General features: G+C 36.7%; 1 protein-coding gene across 1 annotated transcript; it reads right to left on the bottom strand.

The window, feature by feature from the left end:
- Window positions 1–502: 502 nt before the first annotated feature.
- On the bottom strand, window positions 503–16,367 carry LOC121410152 (creatine kinase, flagellar). Its single transcript, XM_041602047.1, has 4 exons — window positions 16,132–16,367; window positions 8,096–8,162; window positions 6,904–6,981; window positions 503–5,700 (listed from the first exon to the last, which is right to left on the bottom strand). Exons 1-4 carry the CDS (start codon window positions 16,169–16,171, stop codon window positions 2,292–2,294), a joined length of 3,594 nt encoding a protein of 1,197 aa, XP_041457981.1. The 5' UTR covers window positions 16,172–16,367; the 3' UTR covers window positions 503–2,291.
- Window positions 16,368–16,984: the final 617 nt, after the last annotated feature.

The raw sequence follows: 16,984 nt of genomic DNA, 5'->3' as shown, positions 1-16,984 counted from the left end.
GTTTAAACGCAACTCTTTCTGCAACGGGCCCCTGGCATTTGTTTTTTTAAGATTAGGATAAGCTTTGAAATTAAGTTTGGGTTTCTTATTTGACTTAATGTGTGTATTTTCAGTAGGAACAGTTCTTGCCGGAACAAATGTCATGGACCTAGTAAAACACCTAGTGAAATCACTTGAAGACTTGAATGATGATACAATTATTGGGCATCTATGTCTATGCATCACTGTGCACCATTATTCCTTTCTTCTTTTTTACTGTTGGCATATGTCATGTACACACTAAAAAGGTTTAACCCAATATTGGGTAAAATAGGAACATTGGTTGAGTAAAAAGATATCATACATTTTGTAAATTTTACGCAATGTTGTGTTGAAATTTACCCTTAAACATGCATTTTGACCAAAATGGGGTAAAAACAAATACCCAGCAAACATGCATGTTCCCTTTTTACCTAATATTTGGTAAATTTTAACCCAGTGTTTTTTTTTTTTAGAGTGTACATGTAGGTGGTTCATAGTCGAAGCGTTGATATATGTCTGTGGGCAACGTATTATTAATATCCTACAAACAAAGCGTAATTTCTGTTTTTTTTTCTTTAAATCAAATTTGTCAATTTGAATGAATGTTTCCAGGGTTTTTTTCGGGAGGGGGGGGGGGTGGTCTCCACACTTTATACAGATACTTACCATATGAAGACATTTTCCAGGTGTTTGATAGGCTAGCTGCTGACGATTGTAATGTTTGTGCCTCAATCTTGAAAATGTCCATACTTTGGTAAGCGGTCTATTCGTCTCCATGAAATTCAATTCAAGGGTTATAATGACTCCAAATTACAGATGTTGACTAGTAACCTTGGTTATGTACTCGTTTCTTGGCATGCTTGTGGGAGATTAGTCCTCGTCTTTTGATGAGTAAATTTTTCATAACTGCGAAAATTGTCATTAAAATGAATTCTTTCAAGCTCGAGATTAGCCATCATTGACCAACTTCTCGACATGTTCGATGGAGATTTGTTTACGATGCGCTGGCCAACATACATACATTTTGTCAAGAGCTTCCATTCTCAGAGGCCAACCTACTTCACTCACATCTTGAATATGACAATAATTACACCGTACTTGTTTATACAGCGCTCAATACGAGGCCTCTACGCGCTCTACCGTAATGCAGCATTATTGCCCTTTCTCTAGCAGAGAAGCTGTTACGCGCACTGCGTTTTCAACATATAAATTGCTGCCAAGTACCCATTTACCTCACCTGGATTGAGTCGTGGATAGGTCCATGATTGAGTGCAGTACATTGTGGATCAATTTCTTGTGTTAGGAAGTTACGCCATGGCAGGGATTCTAGCCCACAATCCTCTATAAAGTCCGGAGACTAATCCAAAGGGCCACAACGCCCCAATTTATTCTACATGCTGTACGAAAAGGCTAATCCAGGTGAGTTTGTTGGGTCAGTAGCATCCAGTGCTTCAAACAGTCATATTTCTAAATTTGTCGTTCCCCTGTGTCCATTTGCTGTTAGATTTTTCTTTTTTTTTTGTGTAGATCTGTAAGTTATTGGTTAGTTTAAATGTCTGAATATTTCAATGCCTTAAAATTTAGATAAATCTTTCAAAAGAAATATATGTATTAAAATCGCAGTATAAAATATCTATAGGATCCATGTACGGTTAACAACCTTTTTTTTCTCCCTGAAGAAAATCCAGCATCAGAATTCATAGAACTCACGAGAAATCCTTATTCATAAGATCATCCCATTTAACCAGTAATAGGCAGCTACTGTCTATGATAAAACACCAGGATAACATGGTAAGGAATTCATGTCCCCTCTTCTTTCTCCCCTCTCATCTACTATATCTCTTCCACTTTTTCTTTCCCTCTCCCCTAAAATCCAGTGCTTGTTTACTTATACTTGACCCTTCCTTTATTCATATCTGTTTCTTATGAGACTGAAATGACTAAGGCTAAATGTTTTATGACATAGTCAATATACATTTACTTTGAACTTTACTTTTAGCTTTACTTGGTTTCATACAGTTTGATGATTTTACAGGTAGTAATTAAGAGGAATTTATTCATTGGTTCGTATTACGAGAAATTGGTCAATAAACCTGATGTACTCAAGGAATCATAGTTTCTAACATTATTGGTTTCTCACATCAATTAATTAAATATATATATAAAAAAATGGGCGAAAATTTCACCATTCAAATCAATCTTTAGTCTTCATTGTGAAAATCAGTTTTATGTTATTTAGTTTATGGATGACGTTTAAACTACATAAGTCACTATTCGTCTTGCTGTTGCTCTTGGGTTTCCGGAAGTGCTTGATCTTCCTTTGTTTCACATGTTGCTCTGAGCTTCTCCGGCAGCAGACCATTGACGTCTTCTCCTTTCATGAGAGCCTTCTCGAGGTTGACGAGGAGCTTGACACCGTCTACGAGTTGTTGGACAAGGTGGACTTCCGAGTAACCAATGCGATCCGAGTTGGAGATATCAAAGGTGCCGTCAGTTGAGGCAGTGTCTACGCCTCCTGTACCTCTCTTCTGTAGACGCATGTGATCAAGGATTTGATCAAAGCATTGCTGTTGGCTCAACAAAGGGATCTTCACATGAACACCAGCACGGAGTCCTGTGCCCAGGTTGGATGGACATGTCAACACATAACCAAGATGCTCATTCCACATGAATTGGTACCCCTTGGATTTGATGGATTCTTCAACCTTTTTCAGGCCATCGCAGAACCTCTCAAACACCCTCTTCATATTTCCTCCTTTTTCCATAGAGATGACTCGAGTATGATCTTCTTCGTTGATCCAGACAAGGAAATTCTTTTCATTATTGTGCCAGATACCGCGACCTTGTGGCCAATCACGTGCCATATTGGCACAAAGCAATAGTGGGGATACGGGTTTGTCAAAGAGGAAGTGGTCAGCGATTAACTTCTCTTGCTCTTCATCTGTCATACCGGTGAGAGGGTAGTACCTTCCTTTCAGGGGTCCACTCAGCGTTGCTAATGCTTCAGTTGTAATCTTCTCTACTTCTGCACGCTCTGCTCTGGTGCAACATGGTGGGAGTGCTAAGCCACGAATGCAACGACCAGTACGTACACGACATGACAAAACGAAGTCAGGATCCAAATCTTCCCCACCTTTAAGTTCGGTTGCATTGAGGTTGGTCGGGTGTTTGGCATCAACAGCGTATCCACCATGCCTAGCACTTATAACCGGGTCGAAGAGAGGAGCGAATAGCTGATAGCACTCTTCATCTCCTGCTACCAAACCAACGGTCATGATGTAAGGGTGCCCAGGATTGTCAACTCCCGTTTGGATGCAGTCATTGAGGGTAACTCCACCTTTTGTCTTCAAGTTGCAGAGTTTGTTGTAAATTTCTTCCGTCATGCACTTGGCCATCCAATTGTTATGCTGAGAGAAATCAGGGTAGTCAGAACTAAAAGGCTTGATTGGTGCCTTGGGGCGGCATTGCTCTGGTAGAAGATCAAAGATGTCCTCTCCCTTCTCTAGTTTTTTCTCCATTTTGATGAGAAGCTCAACACCATCAACAACGAACTGAACCTGCTGTACTTCTGATGAACCAAGTCTATCGAGGTTAGATATGTCAAAGGTACCATCAGTTGAAGCAGTATCAACTCCACCTGTACCTCTCTTCTGAAGACGTAGGGCTCTTAGGATTTGATTGAATCTTGGATACTTGCTCAGAAGAGGTATTTTTACATGGACGCCTCCACGTAGCCCGGTTCCTAAGTTTGAAGGGCAAGTAAGTACATAGCCAAGATGTTTGTTCCACATGAACTCCTTGCCATCCGTCTTGATCATCTGCTCAAACTTTTGCAAGCCTTCACAGAATCGCTTAAAGACTGCTCTCATGTTTCCTCCCTTCTCCATAGAGATTACTCGAATATGATCTTCTTCATTGACCCACACCAAGAAGTTCTTGTTGTCGTTATGCCAAATTCCTCTTCCTTGGGGCCAATCACGATGCATTCTTGCGGCTGTAAGAAGAGGAGAAACTGGTTTGTCAAAGAGAAAATGGTCTTCTATCAATTGTGTTTGTGTTTCATCGGACATTCCTTCCAGTGGGTAGTACTGGCCCTTCAACTCGCCATCGAATTTATCTAGAGCTCCTGTCGTAATCTTTTCGACGGCAGCTCTCTCTTCCACAGTGCAATGCGGAGGGAGACCATATCCCCGAATACTGCGTCCTGTACGAACTCGACAAGACAGTACATACTTCGGATCCAGGGTTTCTCCTCCTTTGAGATCTGCATGATTTATATTGGTTACATGGACAGCATCTTTAGGGTAACCTCCGTGTCGTGCATCAATCACTGGGTCAAAGATGTCAGAGAAAACGTCATATGATTCTTCATCTCCTGCAACCATTCCGACAGTCATGATGTGGGGATGACCGGGATTCATGACTCCCGTCCGAATACAACCATCTAGAGTAAAGCCACTCGGTGTCTTTTTGTCCTTGAGATTTTTCCAAATATCATATGTCAGACAGTGGGCTAGATGATTGCTGTGTTTTGACAAGTCTGGATAACCTTCTTTTGCCTGCTCTGCACGAACCATCGCTGGGTCGCGAGGAATCTTGCTACCGATATCTGTCTTCTTTTCCAAGGCCTTTTCCAACTCAATCAGCTTTGTGACACCATCAATCACCGATTGAACTTGTTGTACTTCGGATGTGCCAAGACGGTCAAGGTTTGAGATGTCGAATGTACCATCAGTGGATGCTGTATCTACACCTCCTGTTCCCCGTTTCTGAAGACGATAATGCTTAAGAATGGATTCGAATCCAGGATGCTTGCAGAGAAGAGGAATCTTGATGTGGACTCCTGCACGTACACCTGTACCGAGATTGGATGGACAGGTCAATACATATCCCAAATGCTCATTCCACATGAATTCATACCCCTTTGATTTGAGCGCATTCTCAACTTTCTTGAGACCATTACAGAATCGTACAAATACATTCTTCATGTTGCCGCTTGATTCCATGGAAATGACTCGAGTATGATCTTCCTCATTGACCCAAACCAGGAAGTTCTTATCGGCATTGTGCCAGATTCCTCTTGCATCAGGCCAATCACGGGCCATGCGAGCCGATGTAAGCAATGGAGAAACGGGCTTATCAAATAAGAAATGGTCCGCGATCAGTTTTTCCTGCTGTTCATCTGTCATGCCTGTAAGTGGGTAGTACGTGCCTTTCAGAGGACCGTCTAGAGTCGCCAGTGCGTCTACCACCAGTTTCTCTACGTCTCGTCGTTCAGCTCTCGAGCAGTGTGGTGGAAGGCCGTAACCTCTAATGCAGCGGCCAGTTCGAACTCTGCATGAAAGTACATAGTTTGGATCAAAGTCATCCCCTCCTTTGAGATGATCTGGGTCAAGATCAGTTGTATGTTTCGCGTTTCGAGGATAACCATTGTGCCTTTTATCAATAACTGGATCAAAGAGGTCAGCAAAGAGATCGTAACATTCTTCATCCCCAGCCACCAACCCTACAGTTTTGATGAAAGGATGTCCTGGATTGTCCACGCCAGTCTGCATGCACTCATCCACAGAGTAACCAGAGAGAGTCCGAAGGTTACATATTCTGTTGTAGATAGAAGGCCTCAAAGACTCCGCCAAGTAATTGTTGTGCTTGCTAAGGTCAGGGTAATTGGAATCCGGTCTGTTAAATAAAAACAAGGGATTACAATCAAATCGGTTTGCCACTAGAAGCATTGGAGAAATAAAACAAAAACAGAAACAACATAACATTTACTTGCTTTGAATCAGTTTTACTTTACTAGATGATTAAATGAGTTATATATGTGGAAATATTTACATTATGTATTTTATCTGATCTCTTGAGGGGGAAAAAGTTCTTAGTCCTAATTTTCAGTATTACAGTACTTAAAGACTGAACGTATTTTAGTCCATCATACGCTTTATTTGAATAATCCGTTGGGTCGTGATACATTGCAAAGAAGATAACGAGAGGGATGTTGCACATATTAGTACATATAAGAAATAAAAGTAATAAACCTTCTTTAAACAGATCTTCATTTTCAATCAGAATGAATGAATACATATAGGGCATTACAAAGACAAACGGAAATAAAAATGTCATGAATAACAATTAACATCTATAAATTAGTTACTGGCATATAAGATCATAAGATATAACCATGAATCATCATATTTGGATACTGTGGGTTGGATGGGTTTACTGGAGGAAAACATGCTTGACAGTTTTGATTGGTAATTAAAAATTTTAGGAGAATATTGGTTTTCATCAAGTTGTAAGGAGACTGATCAGCCATCGGTAGCCAATAGGAATGAAGCGATGATAACATGAATATGAAAGAATGCTCACATGTAACATTCTACATGTATGCAGTTCTAATTAAATTACCACATAAAATAGGTTTGAATGAGAAATGTATTGTCAATGCGGGGGTTCCACAATATTTATAGTATAGAATTATTTCCATTTGAAATACTATACACAGCTAGGCGCCCACTTTTGAACATAACCAAACAAGAGGTTCAGTAATCACCTTGCGATACACTCTGAGTCATCTATTACAGTATACGCATATTAACATGATTACTGTTTATTAGCAAGTCAATGGATTTGTCCATATTGTTGGATTTAACCTTTTCATTCAGGCAGTTACAAGATATAAAGTAAAGGGAAATAACAAAAAGGATAACACGCTACTTATTACTTTTTCCCTTTTATTTCATTTTTTTCTTTCTTTTCCTTTTATTAATTAATTAATTTATTTTCATTTTATTTTATTTAGTTATTATTATTTTTTTTTTTGGGGGGTGGGTTCTTCCTAAAAAGTAAATAACCTATGATGCCACGTGATAATTGAAAACTTACACTACATCTACTTCTGCTTCTTTGGTAAGTTCCTCGGCTGCTCCTGCAAGTTCATCTTTCTTGCTTTCTTGTGTTTGCCTGAAGAAAGAAAACATATTTGTAATCATCCGCTTTTCTTTTAAAAAAAAAAATCAGTGTGTTCACATCGTGGAATGTGTGACATTGAAATGCCCAGATTTAACGTTATGATGATAAATTTGCAATTCTACAAAATCATATTTCTCTCTGTGTTGACATGGACTCTCTGTTATGTCCTTCAAAAAAAAAATATCCACATCTGTTACAATTATATAACTTGTAAAAGTGGGGAAACAACATTTGATCAATTGCAATACATGTACAGAAGAGGAGATATTGCATGACTTAAATATCTTAATATTTTGACAAATCCCAACAAAAAAGTAAGTGAAAGCCTCTGGCAGTCTCGCCTGTATTTCATTTCAATATAACCGCGATGCTGACTTTGAAAATAGCATAAATAATTTTTCAAAGAACGAGATATAAAATTTATTCATTTGATAATAATATCCTAGGTTCGCTGATCTCAAATTACCTTTGACCTTTGCCCAGTGCCTTGAAATTACACTCGTCCATTTGCCGAGAATTATATTCAAAACCCTAAGTTAGATAAGTTTTTTTTATGTTGATTCAATGGCATGGTCAAAGTTTGTGGAACCAAAATGACCTTTGACCTTGATCATGTTATCTGCATGACAAGTCAGATGGTCGGTAAAACTTGATTACCCTTAAGTCCGAATAATGAAATAGGCCTTTATACTATCACTGTTAAGATACTTCAAAAACTTAACCTCGGTTAAGATTTCAATGACCTGTGACCTTGATCATGTGACCTGAAACTCATGTAAAATGATCCGTGATATTTGGACACTCTTTTGCCCAAGTTTCATGAAATATGTGAACAGAATTTCTGATATTTAAAACCTCAACAAAAACTTAACCTAGATACATTAAAGATGTACACACTGAGAAATGGGGGTTCAAATTTGAACGCAAAGGGTTGGTACAATAGAAGCACCCAAGGGGGGGGGGTGCTATGTATGATTACTAGGGGAAGGAGAGAAAGAATGATCCTAACAAATCGTTTTATATACAGGAGTTGCCGCTCATCACATTACAAAAATATAATTTTATTAGTAGTCATACGGAAAATATATAAAATATCTTAGCTCACTTGTTCTTAGCGGGTGTTGACTTTGAGTTTTTGTTTTCCACTCCGGCAGCCGGTTGACCACCTGGTGCTGAAGAAAATTAATCAGAATTGTATCGTCAATTATTGAAATATCAAGAGAGTGATAGGATTGAATGTTTTCACACACATTATATTGACCCAATGGTAACGTAGGATGTTTTATCTCCTAAAGAATTTTTAAAGGACAAGTACACCCTAACGAAAAGTTGATTTGAATAATAAGAGAAAAATCCAACAACAACACTGAAAATTTCATCAAAAGGTGATGTAAGATAAGAAAGTTATGAAATTATAAAGTTTTGCGTAATTTCACAAAACAGTTATATTCACATCCTGGTCGGTATGCAAATGAGGGGACTGACGACGTCACCCACTCACTATTTCTTTTGTATTTTATTATACGAAATATGAAATACTGTATTCCCATTTTCTCCTCGTTATCCTATGAAACAAAGTTTTATTCCTCCCTGAACATTGTTCAGCATAGAAGCTGTAGTGGGAGTAGTAGTACTAAAAGTAGTAGTCGTACATGTAGTAGTACTAGTAGTAGTAGTAGTAGTAGTAGTAGTAGTGGTAGAAGTAGTAGTAGTAGTAGTAGTAGTAGTAGTAGTAGTAGTAGTAGTAGTAGTAGTAGTAGTAGTAGTAGAGTAGTAGTAGCAGCAGCAGTGATAGTATTAGAAGTATAAATTGGCGGACTTTCATCAAACCTTCAACAATATTTTCCCCTGATTTTTCTGATTTTGATTAAAACTTAAAAGTCAGGGTAAACTTTCCCTTCAAAGCCCCCCCTATTATTTTGTAACAATTAGGTGCATGGTAAAAGTAACCCGGTGTGTGAACATTCATATGATATGGCTTGTCATCACCCTTTCTAAAGACAAGCCATTATTAAACATGACTGTAAATCATCCCGTTGATCTGCCAGTTATCTGCTAACATTGTGAATATAGAAAATGGTAGCAAAACATCGAGGGTGGGTGTGGATATAGCTAAGGATCAATATGGTCACAGTCGCTTATTAGTATTTTATTCTCTTCAATTGAAACTACTACTGTAAATTGTTCACCATTATTCTTTGCTCTACAGATTCCTAACCTGATATGATTGTTATTGATGTTCGTGTGGGGCTACATGACATTATCTACGCGTCCATAGCGACGTTGTTTATTGTCATAAAAATATTCATATTGCAACGACAATGAACAAACAGTAATAATGGTGTGCCGTCGTCAATGGAGATTAAAAAAAAGATCTATTCAGATCTCTCAGTTCAGTCTCGTAAACATTAGCATCGACACCCATTTGAACAAACCAGTAACCACCCCCCCCCCCTTCCCCAATGAGTAAAGACAAATTTAATGATCCGATCATGAAGTAAAAGTATGAGATCTCCATGATCCGAGTGTCTCCATTCAAGTACATGGATAATAACTCAATGGATATATGCATAAGTGACAAGCTAGACCCATTTCAATGGTATTGGCATGGGGTAAAAGTCTTATACATGTATAATTATGAATAACCAATGCTATCAGGGATTGCGCCTCTCTCACTACATCTATACGAGTGAACGTTGCTAAGACATATACTTTACATGTATCTGTATAAATAGTAGGAATAAGTAGAGTATAAAGAGGGACTTTTTCGTATATGTACATGTATATTTTCATAAAGCATAAATAACCAAAAAAAATTGTTTTCATTAATGTTTAAATGTAAGTTCGTTTAATAGAAGAAACAAAAATCCAGGAACTATTGAATATGATATTGGATATGATCTCTTGTAACCTGTAACCGTGATTTTATGTTTAAGTTCCTTTTTTGTAATGGGTTGGCCTGTCACAAGGTATCTTCCTTGTTTTCCGGACATTTCCCTCCTCATTTTCTATAACTTATTTGATGTACATTGTTATTTTATACATTGTCATGCATTGTCTATTTTATTTATTTTATCTGATCTCTAGAGAAATAAACCAAATTTGAAACTTGATAATACGATATTCTAATACTAGAAGAGACGGTTAAAATGTGCCTTTTGGGGGTCTTAAATAAAAAAAAAAGATATTCATCTCTCGCTGCGAGTTTGCATTATTTGATCGGTGAGATACTACCCCGTTAATTAATTCCTGCATAGAAATTATAGTTTCTAAAATATCCCATTTTCAGGTTCGAAAAGTAGAAAATAGAGCTCGCGCTTCATGATAACAGCTATACCAAACCAAAGAGTACCAAAAGTGTCCTGTTTTCATTTCTGAATAAAAGAAAATTGTTCAGCTCTTGCTACGCACACGTATTTTTTTTTTTGTATTAGTGAGATAGATATCCTCTTCATAAATCCCTGCAAATAGTACTTGACAAAAAAAATCCAGACCAGTCTAATGTATATCTAAATTTTCAGCTCGGATTTTTAGATCTCGTGTTGTCTGGTAAAATACGCCACTATTTCAAAATGAAAAAAAAAGAAAAATCAGTGTACGTTTCTCGTTAGCAATATTCAAGTTCATCTAAGTCTTATGATCTTGTTTGTAAAATAAAGCTAAATATACATAAACTTCAGTCTTCGGGACGCTCCCATCACCCCCCCCCCCCAAGCTTTATCTCTTCGAGCGGCGGATTGGTGGAAATGTGGTTAAATCCCCCCCCCCCTCCATTGGTGCAAGGCTGCAAGCTTGACCCTGCATTAGGCTGTAATGATATTTTTTTAAACATGTTTAATGAATGAATACAACCTTGATCACAATCGAGCTGAATTTCATACAAGAAAACGCCATGAGGTGTAATAAGTTGGTCGAGAAATAAATTAAAATAACTGAAAAAAAATGCATTTGATTAGATTGAATACTTATAGAATTATGAAATAAATATAGATTTTTATCATTAAAATTTATCATCAGTTTGCTCATTTAATATTCATGAAGACATGCCCAGAACTATTATTCCTTGTCCGATTCTTATTAAATCTTCATTGTTTTATTCGTCTTATTTTTCTTTATCTGTTCAAACCATATTAATTCCAGCCTGAAGCACCCCTTTAAAACATGCTTAAATTATAAAGTTTTGGATCAGAATATCGCAAAGAATATCACACATGCCTAAAAAGTTCAATATCTGCTCTTTTATTTGATACCTTAATCACAGAAAGTGGTTAAGACGTTAAAAAAAAGTTATGTTCCCTAGAAACAAAGCTTGTATTTTCATAATTTCATTAAATAAACATATTTTCACCGGTTTCCCACAGAAGCCATCGCACGGTTAACAAAAGGCTTAATGCATGGCTGATCGTCAAAAAACCGGAGTGTCGAGTGAGTTTGATCGTTAGCCTTTAAAACCTCATCATTTTATGAAATTATTGAAATTCAAGCCTTTTTCAAATAACCAGAACTTTGTTATTTCTTGACCATTTTATGTAATTGAGGTATCAAATTCAAGAGCAGATATTGAACTTTTAAAATGTGGTTTTCTTTTTGAAACCCAGATACAGCCCGCCAAATGACTTTTTGATATCCCCTCTTCAAATTGTTTTTGCTCACTCATGCGTGAATGTTGAATAATCTAAGTAATTTCAGATAAAAGAAGAAAATTCTCCTATTTTAAATGTTAGGTCATTTTTCTAATGTATTTGTGATTAAGTTATAATAAATCATCGCTAAATCTGGGTTTCGTTTTTTTCTGGGACGCACTATGCATGTATCTTTCCTGTTTATGATTTTCAGGACAAAATACACGAAATTCCCCCTCCCCCGAAAAAAATAGCTCGCTCTTCGCGCTCAAGTTATTTAATTTTATAACTATGTTCTTTTATAAGAATAAAGCTAAGAAGTGCTTGTCAGTACATACGTATAACGATATTACATTTTGCGTGTTGGACATGGATTAAATAAAAGAGGCAAAGAGGTAATGCATTGTACAAAATCCAACATATATATATATATATGTGTGTGTTTGTGTGTGTGTTTGTGTGTGTGTGTGAGGGTGTGTGACGGTGTGTGCGTGTGTATAAAAGAACAATAGAAGACTCAATTGTGTCATCCACCTTTGAGGAGAGATTTCAGCACCCCCACTAAAAAAAATCGTTCCCAGTAAGTTTACTTACTTATGTATAATATCATGTTTATGGATGTGATTTCGATCAAGTTATATGAGTGTTGAAAAAATGATTTTATCTATTTTATCTTAATTGTGATGCTCGAAAAATAATGATACTGTACATGAATAAGGTAACTTTTAAAAAACATAGTCAAAGTTCACTGACTCTGTTGGACTTTATGCGATCTGAATCTTGGAGTTATTTTAAGAAACATTTTACGACATTATGTGATAAACATGCACCATTTATATCTATCCGGAAAAAAAAACTGTGAGAGCACCGTGGATAAATAAAGAGTATACTCAAGATTAGCACGCCAGCGTGATTATTTGAAATTAAAATTTGATGAAACAAATGAGGATTCTTATTGGATTGAATTTCAGAAAATATGTAATAAAGTCAATAATTTCAATAAATACTTAAAAAGAAATACTTTACTGAAGAATTTACAGAACATGTTGGTGACTGTGGTAACACATGGAAGATGTTAAAAAGGTTGACTACCAATAAGAAGAGTCATTGTGTTAAATTATGTAATGGCGTTGTTGTTGTGACAGACGCTACTGAAATTTCAAATGAATTTAATCCTAATAATTAACAAGTAATTTTTTTTGGGGGGGCAACAGTTTACAATTCAAGAATCTTCAAAAAGTTTAATTGTGCGTACCTCCATGCTTTAACCATGGAGATATCGGTATCTCCGTGCTTTTACTCCTTTATTTTTTAGTTAATTGATTTTCCACAGATGATCTGTATTTCCTGGAAGTTGTTGGTCGATGATTTAAGGGAACAAAATGATTGTTCGCCATTTTAGTACAATGTATCTACACTGAAATAGTACTTATGATCAGGGGCGGATCCAGGATTTTCAAAAGGGACACATTTTTTCCAATCGGAAGAAAATTTTGATAAGCAAAACAAAATAACAATAAATGAAATATGTCTTCACTTTCAAAATGGGGGCGCACTTCTGATTTAACGGCAGTTTAAATGACAAATTTTAATTTTGCTTCTGTAGGGGGGGGGAAGAAGGGCCGGCAGTGGCCCCCCCCTCCCCCGATCAGCCAGTGCTTAGTAACTTAGGCTTATACTTACGTCTAGATCTATACCCTAAAGATTTATATCTTTAGAGCCTTTCGATAGAAAGTTTACATTCTAGCGATTGACCTAGTAGTACTCTCCGGTTTACACAAAACGAAAACCCCAGTCTAATGTTGGACCTTAAGCTAAGGTTAGATCTAATGTTTGATATATGATTAAAAAAAGAGAAATATTAGATCCCGATCTAATGAAATAAACATAACAAAGTCATTTTCTAGATCTAGATTAATTAATTGATGCTAAATCGTCTAGTTCTATCCAGATTTAAAGGTCAAGTCCACCTCAGAAAAGTGCTGATTTGAATCAATAGAGAAAAATCAGACAAGCACAATGCTGAAAATTTCATCAAAATCGGATGTAAAACAAGAAAGTTATGACATTTCAAAGATTCGCTTATTTTCAACAAAATAGTTATATGAACGAGCCAGTTACATCAAAATGAGAGAGTCGATGATGTCACTCACTCACTATTTCTATTGTTTTTTTTATTGTTTGAATTATACGATATTTCAATTTTTACGAATTTGACGATTAGGACCTCCTTGCCTGAAGCACAAAATGTTAAAATAATGGAATTCCACGTGTTCAGGGAGGAATGAAACTTCATATGACAATGACGAGAAAATAACAATATTTCATATTTCATATAATAAAATACAAAAGAAATAGTGAGTGAGTGATGTCATCAACTCTCTCATTTGGATGTAACTGGCTCGTTCATATAACTATTTTGTTGAAAATAAGCGAAACTTTAAAATGCCATAACTTTCTTATTTTACATCCGATTTTGATGAAATTTTCAGTGTTATGCTTGTTGATTTTTTCTCTTTTTACTCAAATCAAGTTTTTGTTGGGGTGGACTTGTCCTTTAAGTTAGACAATCTGTCTGAAGTAGATCTACATACATATATACATACATACATACTCCCACACACCCATACATACATACATACACACATACATACATGTACATATACATACATACAGTCTCAGTCTACTGGACAAATGATGTTGTCTAGATCTATCAAAAACCAAAGTGGAAGTTTATACAAATGAATGTTTAGTTCAAGTTCAAATTTTTATTTCAATTATACAAAACATTATACATGTCATTAATGAAGTAACGATGAATAAGATGTAGAACTGATGTGATCTATTAAAAAGCACAACTTGTAAGACATAGATCATCTGCAAAACATATACAGTGCAAAGATACATAAGAATGTATAAACATCATGTAAGGGAACAGAATAGGAGAGAAGAAAGTTTAGAGGACAGAAGTTAAAAGAATAGAATAAAGAAAAACGGCAGAGCTAGGACTAGGAGGTATATCGAAAGGATGAAACTGGAGACAGGAGAAGAGAGCCTAGAGAAGAAAGAGTGCCTAGAGAAGAAAGAGTGAGGAAGGGGAGAACAATGATAATGTGACAATTAAAGAAACAGTGATACCGTGGGAAGTTTGGAGAGAAAAGTAATAATGATAATGACAACAATATACTAATTAAGCCTTAAGCGGACTAACACCTTCAGGTGGAAAAAAAAAGTATGGGTAAGGGTGATTATGAAGATCTAGGCCTAGATCTATCATCCAGATCTAGTCTAGATCTAGAATCTACTTATTATTTTCTAAACCTAAGTTCCAAACGTTTATCAAACCATTCCCTTTATAACTATCTAGGCATAGTATCTTTGTCAAAATCCATCACAAAATTGGATTTTCGTTATAAAAATGTTAGATTTCTGAATAGGGGGCCTCGGGCCTAAATGTTAGGAAATATGAGAACAAAATAGGAGATGATTACAAGTATTGAATTCGTATTTTTTGTGTAGGCCCTAATCAAAAAAAAGAAGGCTAAGTTCAAAAGGATAAAGTGTCCGGACAGCCAACCACCCATCCTACTACTAGGCCTACTGTGATACGACATAGTCATAGATCTAGATCTAGGCCTTTTTAACTGTTGTTAGCCCCCTCAAAATGTTGGCCCACTTGATTACGGCTTTACGCCACTGTAGATTTGTCATTTTTTTCTGTTTTAAGGTAGGCCTAAAACTATGGCCTAGATGAGTAGATCCTACTCCTAGGCGAGATCTAGGCCTAGTGTCCTTTTCGAAAGAAAACAAGGTGCCTTTTTTTCCTTTGCCCCCTCATCCCGCCACTTTCAACTTCGCTACACCGCCCTGCCCTGCTTTTATTTTCTTCAGGCAAGCATTTGTTGTTGCTGTTTTTTTTTATTCGTGGAATCTAGGCCCTAGATCTTGTAACAACTAACATTGACATTGCATGGCCTTGCCATTTTTTTCCGTCTTCGACTTCGGTCTTTGTGAATATCAACAAAACAATGTCAAATTCCAATGCTAAAATATTAGTTTCAACTTTGAGTCTTTAATGCAACTAACTGGTTGAACATTTAGATCTAAGGCTAACGTTAGAAGATCTAACGTTAGATCTAAAGACATGGTCACACCGCCCGAGCGTTGTTGGAGCGGTCGTGAGCCGGAGAGAAAAAAAATCATCACCGCTCGCTACCGGTACCGTTCACCATTTTTTATTTCGATTTTTTTTTCGATTTTTCCCCCAATTTTGTGAGCGAAATTCGACCCTCTTTCCCTTCCGCTCCACGTCCACGACCGCTCCAACAACGCTCGGGCGGTGTGACCATGCCTTTACGTTTTAGGATCTGACTCAGACAGTCTTAACGTTAGATCTAACTCTTGGACACAACTGAAAACAGTCTAGCCTAGTTTGGCGTAGGCCTAGCCCTAGGCCTAACCCTCTAGGCTTTTTTTTAGATCTAACATAAGTTATCATTATTAAGAGTAATTTTCATACCTGTGGCTTTGGTTTGTTGAGAAGATACCGCACATCCCATTGTTGATTCACTATTGACAATCCATACGTAAAATGAGATAAATATGAGAAATTTTCGTCGTTCCTTGATTACGGTAATAAATTTGATGAGAACCCTGTTCCTTGATCGTCAATTTACTGCAGCTGCTGCTGATGTTTATCATGGCAACCACAACACAAGCACGTGACATATATACCGGTACGCGCTGTTGTGTACGCGTTACCCCGCTTCCTGGTGACATCGACAGCTCATTGATAATTTCAACTTTTTTTTCACGTACGATATTAGCATGAGTGAAAACGTCACAATAAAATCTCTTATGACGAAATTGGGGCAAGTGCAGAAGCGAACAGCAAATATAAATAGCCTATTCAATTTTATTGCTGTTTCTTTCCTGGGGACATAGTAACAAGGTAAAACATTTAACCCGGTGACTAGGCCTACTGAATTTCAGAAGGTTGGAGTGCCAGTTGGTTCATGATTTATTGAGTCATCTTCGGTATAAAGATTGATGTCTAAAGTTTATGTTTGAATAAACACACTGGTAATACAAATAATAATAAAATTACATTTCTATAGCGCATAATACACGAAGTCTCTATGCGCTTCATATAAACATGATTTAAATATCTCAACTTATAATATAGAACATGGTCATTGAAAAGAATAGATTTCAATAGGATTAAATATTCAATAATAAAAAACAATAGAAAAGGAAAGAAAACTAAAATAACAGGGGATGATTATTTTGACAAAATCTGTCACAAAGTTAGCTTTTCTTATATTAAAAGGGTAAATTTTTTGTCTCTCTCGCTTCCCTCACAAATTTTTAAA

The sequence above is a fragment of the Lytechinus variegatus genome, chromosome 3, assembly GCF_018143015.1.
Source record: "Lytechinus variegatus isolate NC3 chromosome 3, Lvar_3.0, whole genome shotgun sequence".
Classification (NCBI taxonomy): Eukaryota; Metazoa; Echinodermata; class Echinoidea; order Temnopleuroida; family Toxopneustidae; genus Lytechinus; species Lytechinus variegatus.
The sequence above is the reverse complement of the archived record's forward strand: the minus strand, read 5'-3'. Positions and strand labels throughout refer to the sequence as shown.

What these genes read in the sequence shown, in the direction of transcription:
- LOC121410152 (XM_041602047.1), bottom strand. Translation starts at nt 16,171, where the DNA reads ATGGGATGTGCGGTATCTTCTCAACAAACCAAAGCCACAG. An exon ending in TCAACAAACCAAAGCCACAG is followed by an intron (nt 8,163 to 16,131) that starts GTATGAAAATTA and finishes AATTTTCTTCAG; the next exon opens with CACCAGGTGGTCAACCGGCT. An exon ending in TCAACACCCGCTAAGAACAA is followed by an intron (nt 6,982 to 8,095) that starts GTGAGCTAAGAT and finishes TTCTTTCTTCAG; the next exon opens with GCAAACACAAGAAAGCAAGA.